General features: G+C 53.3%; 1 protein-coding gene across 3 annotated transcripts; it reads left to right on the forward strand.

Moving 5' to 3' along the window:
- The first annotated feature begins 3,024 nt into the window (after positions 1-3,024).
- Positions 3,025-10,635, forward strand: IRF1 (interferon regulatory factor 1). 3 transcript variants are annotated; one of them, XM_070571114.1, is made up of 10 exons: positions 3,025-3,406; positions 4,453-4,544; positions 5,804-5,903; positions 6,719-6,895; positions 7,009-7,058; positions 7,166-7,298; positions 7,493-7,615; positions 8,031-8,080; positions 9,221-9,356; positions 9,642-10,635. In XM_070571114.1, the coding sequence occupies exons 2-10, from the start codon at positions 4,458-4,460 to the stop codon at positions 9,752-9,754; spliced, it is 969 nt and encodes a 322-aa protein (XP_070427215.1). In that variant the 5' UTR covers positions 3,025-3,406; positions 4,453-4,457; the 3' UTR covers positions 9,755-10,635. The 3 variants fall into 3 exon arrangements, with proteins under 3 accessions (XP_070427215.1, XP_008536734.1, XP_008536723.1); XM_008538512.2 differs by having other exon boundaries at positions 3,183-3,682; XM_008538501.2 differs by lacking the exon at positions 3,025-3,406 and adding an exon at positions 3,924-4,354.
- Positions 10,636-12,506: the final 1,871 nt, after the last annotated feature.

The raw sequence follows: 12,506 nt of genomic DNA on the forward strand, positions 1-12,506 counted from the left end.
GAGGGGGACAGGAACTTGTCTAAGGTCACACAGCAAGTAGCAAAAGCACAAGAACCCAGGTTTTCAGACTCAAATCCTGTGTTCTTTTTCCACTGCCCTTTAGTTACTGCCAAGGGTAGAGGAGCTGTGGAAGAGAAGGTTGGAATGGGACCCCTGGGACTAGAGTGAGCAGTGATTTGAATATGGGGCTAAGGAGTCTGGGAGAACTCAGAACGCTCCTTGGTGGACCTCAATGTTAGGGAGATCATTAAAGTTAGGAAGATCATCCTAGTGCAGAGGTACCGGGAGGGGCAGGCCTGATGAGGAGGGAGGCCCAAGAGAAGACCGGCCACAACAGTCAGGTCCTGGAATGTGAAGACAGGAATTATGCAAGGAGGGAAGACCCCCCCCCACAAGGGTCAGGTGAGGCAAAGAGGGGAGGAGCTTGGGAAAGACTTCACCAGGGAGGGAGCTGGAATTTGCAAGAGAGAAAGCTGCTGGGAGCAGTGTGGAAAGGGGAGACCAAGAGTTCTGCTTGTGTGTGTGACTCTGTGGATAGGGTTGTAGGGAATGTACAGAAGGCAGCTAGAGCTTGGGTTTGGAGGTCACCTGCCCAGAGGGGATGGCTGGGATTACAGAAGATGAGTGTTTTGAGTCAGAGAGGGGGAAGGGCCCACCCTGAATTACTAAGAACAACCTAGGGAAGACCATTCTGCTTAGGATCACAGGGAATGTGTGCTACATCTTAGAATGGCACTCATCAAGACCAGTTCCAATAAAAATTTGAGGAGCTTACATAGGGGTTGGCTTTATTTTGCTGATTTGGACACCCCCAATCATGATAAGCAGATTCTTATAGACTTCAAAATAAAATAAGAATCCCTAAAGTTAAAAGTGAAAAAAAAAAAGTCAAAGAACATTTCAAAGATGTAAATGACAATTTCTTTGGTAAATCCTAACATTGGGGAATTTTTCCTAAGCAAAAAATTAATGATGTGTTCAAAGATTTAGCTACACAGTGTTGTATTATGAAAAAATGGAAATAACCTAAATGTCCTACAATAGGGGATTAATTGGGTAAATTTTTATTTATCCTTATGATGGAATAATATATACCCATTACAAATGATATTGCAGAAGTAGATTTCATGACATGGAAAGATGCTCATTATATATACAGATGCACATACAGATGATTATCTGTGAATTAAAATAAAGTTCTTGTTTTAAAGCACTTTTTACAGACTCCTGTTGCCTTCATAGGGTCATTTTGATCAATTTCTCAGGCCACACGGATGCAAACTTCCTCCCCCTAATCTCATTCTGAATTTTCCAGTGGCTGTGACAGGTTCTTAGAGACGACAAGCATCCATTTGCTGCACAGAGAACAGACTTAACAACTCAGAAACCACTTGTTTTCTGCTCTTCTTGCTCAGATGGTCTCAGTCTCTGTAGTGGGTTCCTGCTCCCATCTGTCACCTAAAGCACTCCAACCCTTCTCCGCCTTCCAGGGCCCCAGCACCTTCAATTTTGCTTACCACCCAGCTAGGCTCATTCCTCGCAGTTCCTCCTGCCTCTGCCTCTCCCAGCTCCTGCACCCACTGCTGTCTGGAGATGGCTCTGACCCATTCGTGTTGGTCTCCTGGGAACCAAGCTTGGCATTATTGACAGCATCAGATTCTGGTGCAGCAGAATTGGATTAACCCATCCATTTCCTCTGTGGGAGGGAGGCAGTAGAATGACTGACAGGTGGAATACTGCATCAATGTGTCTATTTATAGCCTGCATGGTTGCAACTGGGTGCTGCTGTGGAAGGAGAGCTGAGGTGCAGGGAGTGACACAATCAGCCCTGCTTGGAAGAGCAATTAACTTCTGAGTCAGCACCTTTGGGGGTCGGGGGTCGGTGAAGGAAGGAGCCTGCTGGGCCAGTTATAGATGGAAAATGAACACAGGCCAGCCTCTAGAAGTACAAAGGGGAGCAAGGTCTAGTTGTAAGCGTGAGTTAAGCAGCTGCCCTTCCCAAGTGGCCTGTGACCTGGGCTCCCAACCCTTTGGCTAGACCCGTGGCCTTGGCCAGCCCTAAGCAATAACCTCACACTGCCAAGAACCTCTCTGGGCCAACCTCTGAGGACCCAGAAGCAACACCAAGGCTGCCACTGAGAAGCTCCCTTGCAAACGCCATGTGAGGATGTGGAGGGTGGACTAAGGCAGGAGTGCTAGGAGGGACCAAGCTGCCCCACCCCAACTCAGCAGTCCTGGATTCTCTGAAACCCTTCTCCTCCCTTTCCCTAACGCCAGCCAGCCGTGGGGCAGTCCCAAGGATGTAGACGGCAAGGGGGAGAGGTGTCTCCCGGGTCTCTATTATACTCCCAGCAGGGACTTCGCAAACCATGCAGCATCTGCTGCCTAAGTGGGGCATGGTGCTTTACAGACACCATCTCTCTCTGTCACTGGACCAGCAAGGTAGGGCTATTACTATTTTGTAGTTGACGAAACTGAGGTCCCGAGTCCCTTGGCAGGCGCGCTGCACCAGCAGCAGCAAGCTTGGGATTTCCTCTTTTCCGGCAGCCCCAAGGCAGCATCCCAGGCAGCGTAGGCTTTCCTTTACTTCCCCAGGGCAGGTGAGTGATCTGGAGGTGTGTCATCCCTCAAGAGGGGGGCAACGTGAGGGTCATAATCCTCCCTTCTTGACACCCCATTAGCGGGCTTGAGGAACCAGGCTGCTTTTCAGGGGTTCCATCCCGGTGTTCACTCTGAAGAGGGCGGCAGGTGCCTGGTAAGCCCCTCACCTGCATTCGGGAGATTGATGTCCCCACCCCCCGGAGAGGAGGGTGAAGAGGTGGTCCCAGGAGCTAGCAGGCTGGGAGAATGCGGAGTGAGGGAAGTAACTGCGGGCCGAGGGCGTTCGGCTTTCCAGGACAGCTTTTCTCCCGGGCTAGCTCCTGTGCGGGCGGAGTGGGAGCGGGCGGGGCGGGCCCGCGGTTGTCCCGGGGCGGTGGCGCCGGGCCGGAGGGGGTGGGGAGGAGCAGCCGCCCTGTACTTCCCCTTCGCCGCTAGCTCTACAACAGCCTGATTTCTCCGAAATGATGTGGCGCCGCGGGCCAATAGGCGTCCTCGCGGCTCTTTAGAGGCGGGGCCCGGCCTGGGTTGGGGGAATCCCGCTAAGTGTTTAGATTTCTCGCCGACGCCGCTGCCCCGGCAGAGCGCGCCACTCCTTCGTCGAGGCAGGACGTGCGCCCCAGTCGCGCGGAGCAGAGGCCAGCAGGAGCCGTGCCAAGCCCAGACCAGCGTGCCCAGCAGCCCCGCGACCCAGGCATCCTCTGCCTTCTCCCCGCTCCCACCCGGAATAGCGCTCCCCGCGCCGGCACAGCAGCCCCCGCCGCGCCGGGACCCTCAGGCGCCGCTGCCGGATCGCGCCGCTGCAGAGGTGAGCCGCCTTCGCTGCGGTGGGGACCGGTGGCGTCGAACAAAGGGGCGCCGGGCACCAGGAAGTGGGGGCCGAAAACCCCAGCCGGGAGAGTCTCGGGCGCGCGGCGTTGCCTGGGTCCCCGAGCGGGCTCAGGAGGGCGCTGGAGGAGCGGCGAGCGGCAGCGCGGGGAGGGCGGGCCGCGGCTTGGCCCGCCCAGCCGGCCGAGGTTGCTGGCGTCTGGCCGTTGTCGCAGATCTGTGTGCGCGAAGCCGCCGGGGGTCTCTGGTTGGCTCGGTATGTTGGTTGCGCGCGTCTACAAGCCGTGCCGGGAACTCGAGTGTGCGTCCGTGCGTGGGCGCTCCAAGCTCCCGACGTCGGCTTTCGGCGGTCCCAGCTCCGCGCCAGGGCCCAGGTTTCAAGCTGTCTGTGCAAGGGGAGGGGGCTGAGGCTTGCTGCCCTGGGTGGCTGGAGGACCTGCTGGAGCTGCGGGAGGAGGCGCCACAGGTGTTCCTTGGGCCACTTCGCCCTAGGAGGGGAGCCAGGCAGGAAGGGTTAGCGTCCTGGCCTGTGCACCGCGGCTGTCAGGAAGGCGTAGAACAGATGGGGGTGGCGGTGGGGAGAGGACGTCCAGGGTGCAGGGTGATTGCTTGCCCTTCGAGGAAGGCACACAGTTAGTGGCAACAACTCTAGTAGGGAAATTTCTTGGCATCAAGCAAAAGAATCCCCTTCCTTCCCAAAGGATTCGAATTTGGGGAGAAAAGTTCTGGTATCTGTGTATTTTGTCTCTTTTTCCTGCACGTAAATCCTGAAACTATCACTGGCAAGCCTGTCTTCTCCCAAGACTGTCTAGGAGGGGGTGAAGGAAGGGGCAGAAGTGTTTTTGCCCAAGATGCTGAAAATATTTGGAGGGCAGTTTTATTCCAGTGAAAGTCCCTCCCTCGTGGAGTACCTGGGACCTGGCTGAAGGTAGGGGAGGGTATCTGAATGACCTGGGGTGGGGCAGGGTAGTGCCCAGTGGCTGCTCAATAGATTCCAAACAGGAGCCTTCTGTCTTCTCTTTACAGCCAACATGCCCATCACTCGGATGCGCATGAGACCCTGGCTAGAGATGCAGATTAATTCCAACCAAATCCCAGGGCTGATCTGGATTAATAAAGTGAGTGTAACTCTTTGGGTTTTTCTGCCACTATTTTAACCCATTTTCTTTGGGGGACCAAAGCTTCAGATGCAGCTAGAAAAGGGAAGTGATAGGGAGCAGGCAGATGTGTTTCCCAGTGGCTCCTGCATGCAAGGGGTGTAGGAGGCCCAACCCTGCGCCCCACTTGCCCGACTTCTGCTTTCCTCCCTTCTCAAGGTATGGACAGGGCACCCACCTGAGGGCACTGACAGTTCCCAGCAGCAGGACTCTCCCAGAATCTGCAGAGCTGGAGTTCTCGTCTCTCCTGAGGGAGACTCCTACAAATACACACAGCATCTACAGGGCTCCAGTCAGACAGATGGGAGACAGAGAAGTGGGCACTGCTGGCAGGAAGGTGGCTGACTCAGCAGGGAGCCCAAGAATTAACCTTGCACCAGTTGCCCAGGCCCAAGAAGCCTCTTGCTGGTGCACAAAGGGCAATATAGACCCTGCAAACTTAATAGTAATAATAGTATTCATAATAATAGCTAATGCTTACTGTACACTCACTAGAAGCATGGTACGATGCTAAATATGTTACTTACGTTGTGTCATTTAATCTTCAAAATAGCCCTTTGAGGTAGATCCGGTTAATATCTCCATTTTCAGATAAGGAAACTGAGGCTATGAGAGGTAGATAATGAGATCACATAAAAAGTGATAAAGCCAAGATTTGAACCTGAGCAGTCTGACTCAAAAATCCATACTGTTAACCACCAGTAATAACAGTGAGACCTCAGTCTTTATATTTGTCACTGTGTTTTGTCATTTCACAGCAGAGAAAACAATGAGGGACAAAGAGGAACAGTGACAGTGCCAGGGTCACACAGGTAGTCAGCATCCAAGTCTGGCCCAAGGCTCCCTCAAGTGTATGGCTGTAGAGCAGCCCCATCTAATTGATGGAGTTCTCACTTCCATGTTGGTGCTGACAAGCCAGAGAGAAGCATCCCAGGGTGCTCTGTATGGGTCCTAGCACATCTGTAACAGGCAGAGGGAGGTCTTTGCTGAGCTGAGGGTGGCACAGCTCATCAGAACCCAGGGCCACTTCTGAGAGATCCAGAGTGATGGAGCAGCTGATTTAAGCCAATCTCAGGATGGGTCAACCCAAGCCAGATGTCAGGGTGAAAAGGGGAAGTCAGCCTTTTCCCAGACCTGGGGGGCTGGGCAGGGCAGACTCAGGCCAAAAACCTGTGGTCTCAGCTGACACAGCCTTATGTGTATGCGTGTGTGCTGTTCAGGAGGAGATGATCTTCCAGATCCCATGGAAGCACGCTGCCAAGCATGGCTGGGACATCAACAAGGATGCCTGTCTGTTCCGGAGCTGGGCCATTCACACAGGTGTGTGCCTTGGACTTCAGCCCAGGAGTCCCAGGGGCCAGGGAAGGACAAGAGGAGGCACTTCTGTTAATAGAAAGGCTCTTCATTGGCGTCTCTGAGCTCCCTAAGAAGGTGTATAGAATTCAGGGGGTGGACAGGGCAGACCTATGTTTCTGGGGAGAGGGTCCATCATTTCAACAAAGGAATCTGTGAAGATCTGTGAAAATCTTAGAAAGTGTGGTTTCAGGTTGTGGCTGGATTAAGGTTCTCCCTGGCAAAAGCAGCTATGAGCCAGGACACTAAAAGAGACCCAGGCCTTCCTTTTTCTTGATGTTGACCAAAGTCCTTGGCCCAAGGTCCATCTGATTGGCAGCCTCCTTTTATTCTTGAGGGATGGGGCTCTTGGCCCATCTCAGACCAGTCAGTCCACCTATCAGTAACTGTTCTTTGATGCCTACTCTGTGTCTACTACCATGTTTGGAAATATCAGATAAGCCCCAGTCCCTATCCTCTAGCTGCTGATAGCCCAAGCAAGGAGACTGGGCATGGTCCGGGACAAAGATAGCACTTTTGGGTGTATGGGCCCTCTAGTGCTTCTGGCTGGCCCCTTCAGTGAGGCCTGCTTGATGTGTTTGAGCCAAGTCTGGGCATTTAAGAAGCCCCAGGGCCCAGGGCCTGCAGAGTGTCACCCAGGAATACCTGCTGGTTTGACCAGTGTGGATCTCTGGCAGCATGAGAATTTAGGGGTACTCTTGCCTTCCTCCTCCCCGGCCAGGGGGCAGCCGAGGATCCCCACCCATGGCCCTGACGATCCTCTTCACTCTCCTGCCCATTAGGCCGATACAAAGCAGGGGAAAAGGAGCCAGATCCCAAGACATGGAAGGCCAACTTTCGCTGCGCCATGAACTCCCTGCCAGACATTGAGGAGGTGAAGGACCAGAGCAGGAACAAGGGCAGCTCAGCTGTGCGGGTGTACCGGATGCTTCCACCCCTGACCAAGAACCAGAGGAAAGGTATCCAAGGGCTCTGGGTCCTCGGGAAGCCCTCAGGGAGGGAAGGAGGGAGGAGGAAGGGCAGCTGGGGCTGGCATGCCTGTACCAAGGCTGACAGCCTATCTGTCCCACAGAGAGAAAGTCCAAGTCTAGCCGAGATGCTAAGAGCAAGGCCAAGAGGAAGGTGAGTGTGTTCCTAAGCAGCTGGCCTTTGGTCACCTGTGAGTCAGGGTGGGCAGTGGAAGAAGTGCCACAGCAAGCCTGGGCCTAAGCTTCTTTGTCCTTCTGTAGTCATGTGGGGACTCCAGCCCTGATACCTTCTCTGATGGACTCAGCAGCTCCACCCTGCCTGATGACCACAGCAGCTACACAGCTCAGAGCTACATGGGGCAGGACTTGGAGATTGAACGGGCCCTTACTCCAGGTGAGGTGGGGCCCTTACTCCAAGTCTGGCAGGGGAACACCCAGGTCGGTGGGATGTCTCTTTTGCTTGGGTATAGGAGGCTTTATGTCTGTGGATGGTGGCCTGTTGGAGCAGGCTGCAGGGTAGGGGATGCTGGATGTCTTGCAAACTAAGAAAGCACACAGCTCTGACCTGTGGTTTCTGTTGTCCTTCAGTGCTGTCATCATGTGCTGTAAGTAGCACTCTCCCCGACTGGCACATGCCAGGGGAAATTGTGCCGGACAGCACCAGTGACCTGTACAGCTTCCAAGTGTCGCCTATGCCCTCCACCTCTGAAGGTTCGTGCTTCTGGGGCCTGGCCTGCCTGCCTGACTGGGTCCTGGGAGGGATTTCCTGAGGAAGAAAAGATGCTCAGAACTCCAGCTGGCACTGAGCTGACTGTGGTGGAGAGAAGGAGGAAGGGGGCCAGGGGCTGCATTTTGGTCTAAGGTTGCTGGTTCTCCTGCCCCCTCTGCAGCTCAGTCTCTGAGAGTAAGGAAGGAAGCAAGGGGTAGGAAGAGGTGTGGCTTCAAGGTTGGGGAGGCTGAGTCACCACGACAGTGTCCTGTTCTGGAATCTCTATGGCAGGCAGATGTCCGCTGGGAGGCCAGTGTGTGTGTGCATGTGAAGGGGCAGGGGGATCTAGTGGGGCTGGAACTGCAGGATGAGCCTAGGTGACTGCCAGCCAACCTCTCTGCCCTTCCCCATCCACAGCTGCAACAGACGAGGACGAGGAAGGGAAATTAACTGACGACATCATGAAGGTAAGCCCCTTTCTCCCTGGGCACTCTTTTGAAGTAGCTGCCTCTCAGTGAGGAGAGAGACCCAGTGAGAGCTTCCAGATTGGAGGGTAGGCAGCTGCTGCTGTGACCTGGCTGCTTGCATAGTCCTACAAGTGCCACCATATCCATGTGCCTGGGGACCACTGCCCTCCTTGGCTGAATGGGAAAAATAGTGTGGAAGTGAGGACAGGTAGGAGGCCTAATTTCCAACAGGCTGTTCTGGTGCAGGCCTCAGGGCCTCAGACACTCTGAGTCAGCCGCCATCAACGCTGGGTGGCTGGTGAGTGTCCTCCACCCCAGCGTGCCCCAGCCCTGCTAGTTTGGGAAATGCACATCAGGTTTCAATAATCAGCCTTGGGATCTGTAATATGATGGCTTTTGTTTTTGTTTGTTTTTTTGTTTTGTTTTTTTTACCAAATTATCCTCCAGGGTTTTTTTCTGCTTCTGTTTTAAAAGTGAATATATTGGGGCTGGCTGGGTGGCACAGTGGTTCGGTTCGCATGTTCCGCTTCAGTAGCCTGGGGTTCGCCAGTTCGGATCCCAGGTGCGGTCATGGCACCGCTTGGCAAGCCATGTTGTGGCAGGCGTCCCACATATAAAGTAGAGGAAGATGGGCATGGATGTTAGCTCAGGGCCAGTCTTCCTCAGCGAAAAAAAAAGAGGAGGATTGGCAGCAGATGTTAGCTCAGGGCTAATCTTCCTCAAAAAAAAAAAGTGAATATACAAAAGTTTTTGCAGTAGTTGTACCCAGACTCTGTTCCATCAGCACAGAAAATTGAGACATGAGTATGGTTCCTATCTCTAGCTTTTCTAGTCATCTTTTCTTGACTTACTATGCTAACCATTGCTTTAAGCCAGACTCCCAGTTGGTCTGTCCCTACCCAGTTGAAAGGGAAGTCTCGGATATTCTGTGCCAGAGGCTGGATGAGGAGTGTGTGTGTAGGGCAGACCCTCACCTCCCAGGCCCCTGTCCTAACTGCACTCCACGTCTGCTTCCATCTGAGAATGTGAAAATGGCCAGGGTATGATCCTGGCTGGGAAGCTTTGGCTCACTAAGGGTGGGGCCACAGGGCGAGTCTGTACTGGAAGTGAGCTGATGGCTTCTTGTTCCTCTGTCTCCAGTTCTTGGAGCAGTCGGGGTGGCAGCCGACAAACGTGGATGGCAAGGGATACCTGCTCAATGAACCTGGGGCCCAGCCCCCCTCTGTCTATGGAGACTTCAGCTGCAAGGAGGAGACAGAAGTCGACAGCCATGGGGGTAAGAAACCCCAGGATCCATGTGGGAGGTGGGGAAGGCTTGGGGGCAGAGCCAGGGAGCAGCAGAAGTAAAGCATCCTTCTTAAACTCATCTGGGTACAGACAGCTTGTGAATTCGCTGCTGCTCCCGTGCCCTCAGTTTACCTAAAGATGACGGCGGCTCGCTGTATGGGGTGGAGAGCAGAGGCTGCTGTGTCTGTGGCCTTCAGGGATAGGGTTGGGGGGTCGAGGAGGAACACACTTGCCCCCACCCTCATCCTCACACAATCTTCTTCACATCTTCTAGGGTATATTGGGCTGATATCTTCAGATCTGAAGAACATGGACACCAGCTGGCTGGACAGCCTGTTGACCCCAGTCAGGCTGCCCTCCATCCAGGCCATTCCTTGTGCTCCATAGCTGGGCCCCTGGCCCCCTTTTACTCCCCTAGGTGAGCAGGACCTGGCATCATGGTGACTGTGGTGCAGAGAAGCAGGACTCCTGTGGGCCCTTTTGACATGGCAAAGCGTGACCCCACTGCCGAGTGGGGATGGGGCCTCCCTCCTTGGGACGGTGGCCTCTTGGGGCCTGCCAGGCCAAGGTCTGGGCTCATCTTGTGGGGGTAATGCTGGCCCTGCCTCCTCGGAAGATGGGGTTCTGAGATTGGTGTGTCAGGTGGAAGTCTCAGAAAGGAGTCAGCCTCCAGCTTTCCCCTCTATGCCCAGCTGCCTGGAGAGGGTCTCACTGTCACTGAGCTGGCCCAAGGGAATGGACCAGTGACCTCAGAAAAGCACAGCACCGACCCCAGGGCTGGCTCTGCACTAAGAGACAATTGCACTAAGTGAATCCTGTTCCCAAAGAACCACCTCCCTTCCCAGCTGAGCCCTGGGGACTGTTCCAAAGCCAGTGAAATGTGAAGGAAAAGTGGGGTCCTGCGGGACAGTACTCCCTCAGCCTCGGAGGAGCTCTGCCCTGCTCCCTGCTCGGGCTGAGGGGCTCGGGAAAAAACATGGCACTTTTTCTTGTGGAACTTGCCACATTTCTGATCAGAGGTGTACACTAACGTCTCCGCTAAGCTCTTGGACTTTGCATTTATTTATACAGTGCCTTGCCCTGCGCCCACCTGCCCCCTCAGGCAGGCCCCAGCAGCCCTCAGGAGGCCCAGGGAGGGAAGTGTGAGCGCCTTGGAAAATTTTTAAAATTGGAAAACGCCATCTGACCACTAAGTCATGTGTGATCACATATGTACATGTCTGTAAATTTGTACATTTGTCTTTTTATAAAAAGTTAATTGTTTATAAGGGGTGTGACCTTTTCTTTAGAGATAAATTGCAGATGGTTTTACTTTTTGTAGAGACATTCTAATGGACTCATTCTTGGCATCCTGCCTGAGCTTGATTTTGGGGTGAGCAGTGACATGCACCTGTTGCAGAATCCTTTCAATTATGTTCATGGAGAAGATGACAGGACGAGGGGACAGTCAATCGCACAGGGACATGCCTATGTAAATAGAGACACTTGCCCTTGGTTTTATAGTCAGGGCTGTGAGTTGAATTTGGGCTTCTGGGGCCTGGGGTGTGTTAGGTTGTGAGTTCTTCTAAGGAATGTGCCATAGACCATATGTCCTCCTGAACTCATGTGCATGTGTACTCAGGTGCTGTGCCAAGAAGTTAACAGGTGGCACAGCACAGTCACAGACAGCACAGACATAGCCCAAAACAGGTCCCCAAGGCCTGCTGTGCTAGGCATTAGTTGCTGTCCAGTTTCTGTGGTGATGGAAATGTTCCCTCTCTGTTGCTGTCCAATACAGTAGGCAGCGGCACAGTCACATGTGCCAACTGAGCACTTGAAATGTGGCCAGTGCAATGGAGGAACTGAATTTTAAATTTTACTTAAGTAGTTAAAATTTAAATAGCCACCTGTGGCCAGTGGCTACCATATTGGACAGGACAGGTAGATACTGGATTGGGGGCAGAACTGAGGGAGAGGGGCGGGGGTGGCTGGAGGACTCTGGGGACAGGCTTGGGGCTCTTTACCTGCCAGTTCAAGAATACTATTTTGACACCCAACAATAACTGTATTGGTGCTGAATACCAGCCCTGCAGTGTACTGTGGAACAGGTCCATGCACAAATGTGTTAGGAAAACCTTGGATGACCTCATACCAAGCAGGTTTCATTCTTCCACGTCTTTTCAGGATTCCAGCTGGGCTAATGCACACAGAATCTCTGTGAAAGGGTATATTTGATCAGAACAGTGTTTCTGAAAACCACAGGTTGAGAACCACTGACATGGCAATGCCCCCTTCAGATAAGGCCCCAGTGAGGAATGTCTGAGGGTGAGAGGTCTGGATATGGGCTTTTCTCATCTCCCTCCCCTGAGATGTAAACAGCACCCAGCAGTAGGCAGTCTGGCCAAAGGAAGCCAGCTGGCATCACTAGCATCATCTAGGGACTGAGGCCATGGCAGCAAGGGGGTTGCTCAGGGAAACCAAGCCCAGTGGACACATCTTCCATATTCTTAGTTCCAGAGACCACTTGGACTGTGACCCTCTCATTGGGCCCAGCCCTCTTGAAGGAGTGTGGGGCCTTGGTGGAGGAGGGAAGGCTGAGTGAGAAAGTGATGAAAAACCTGGGAAAAAGGCAAAGGTCAGTCTGACATTTTCTGCCAAGCTCAGGAAATATCGTTCCCTGATCTCGGACATGCTGTGAGAGGGCATTCTGCATGTGGACGCCTGGATAGACCCCGATCTCAAACCCTGCCCATCGAAAGGTCCACCTGAATTTTTCAAGAGCAGTCTCATGTAGGGGCAGAGGGATGGATAAGATGGCCTTTCCCAGCTCCTCCAGGGCCCAGGCCTTACTGAGAAGAATTGGATTGAGGTGGCTAGCCTCCTGTAGCTTGTAAATAGGGGCTTGGCAAGGTCTTCTAGTGGGTGTTTTTTCCAGCTAAGGATGGCCGGGGGTGGTGTGAAGCCATGTAGAGTGGACTGAGGCGGGATGGGAGGGAATGGATGCAACTCAGGGCAAACAGCAGGAACTGCTCTGACTTACCTACTCTTCTTTTGTCTTTCAACCTAATCCCTGACAGAGTAGGCAGTGGGTATGTGGAAGTCCCAGGCAGTCGTGGAAATATTTCAAGTTGTGATACACAAAATTCATCATTTATGTTAC

This window comes from Equus przewalskii, chromosome 13, assembly GCF_037783145.1.
Source record: "Equus przewalskii isolate Varuska chromosome 13, EquPr2, whole genome shotgun sequence".
Lineage (NCBI taxonomy): Eukaryota > Metazoa > Chordata > Mammalia > Perissodactyla > Equidae > Equus > Equus przewalskii.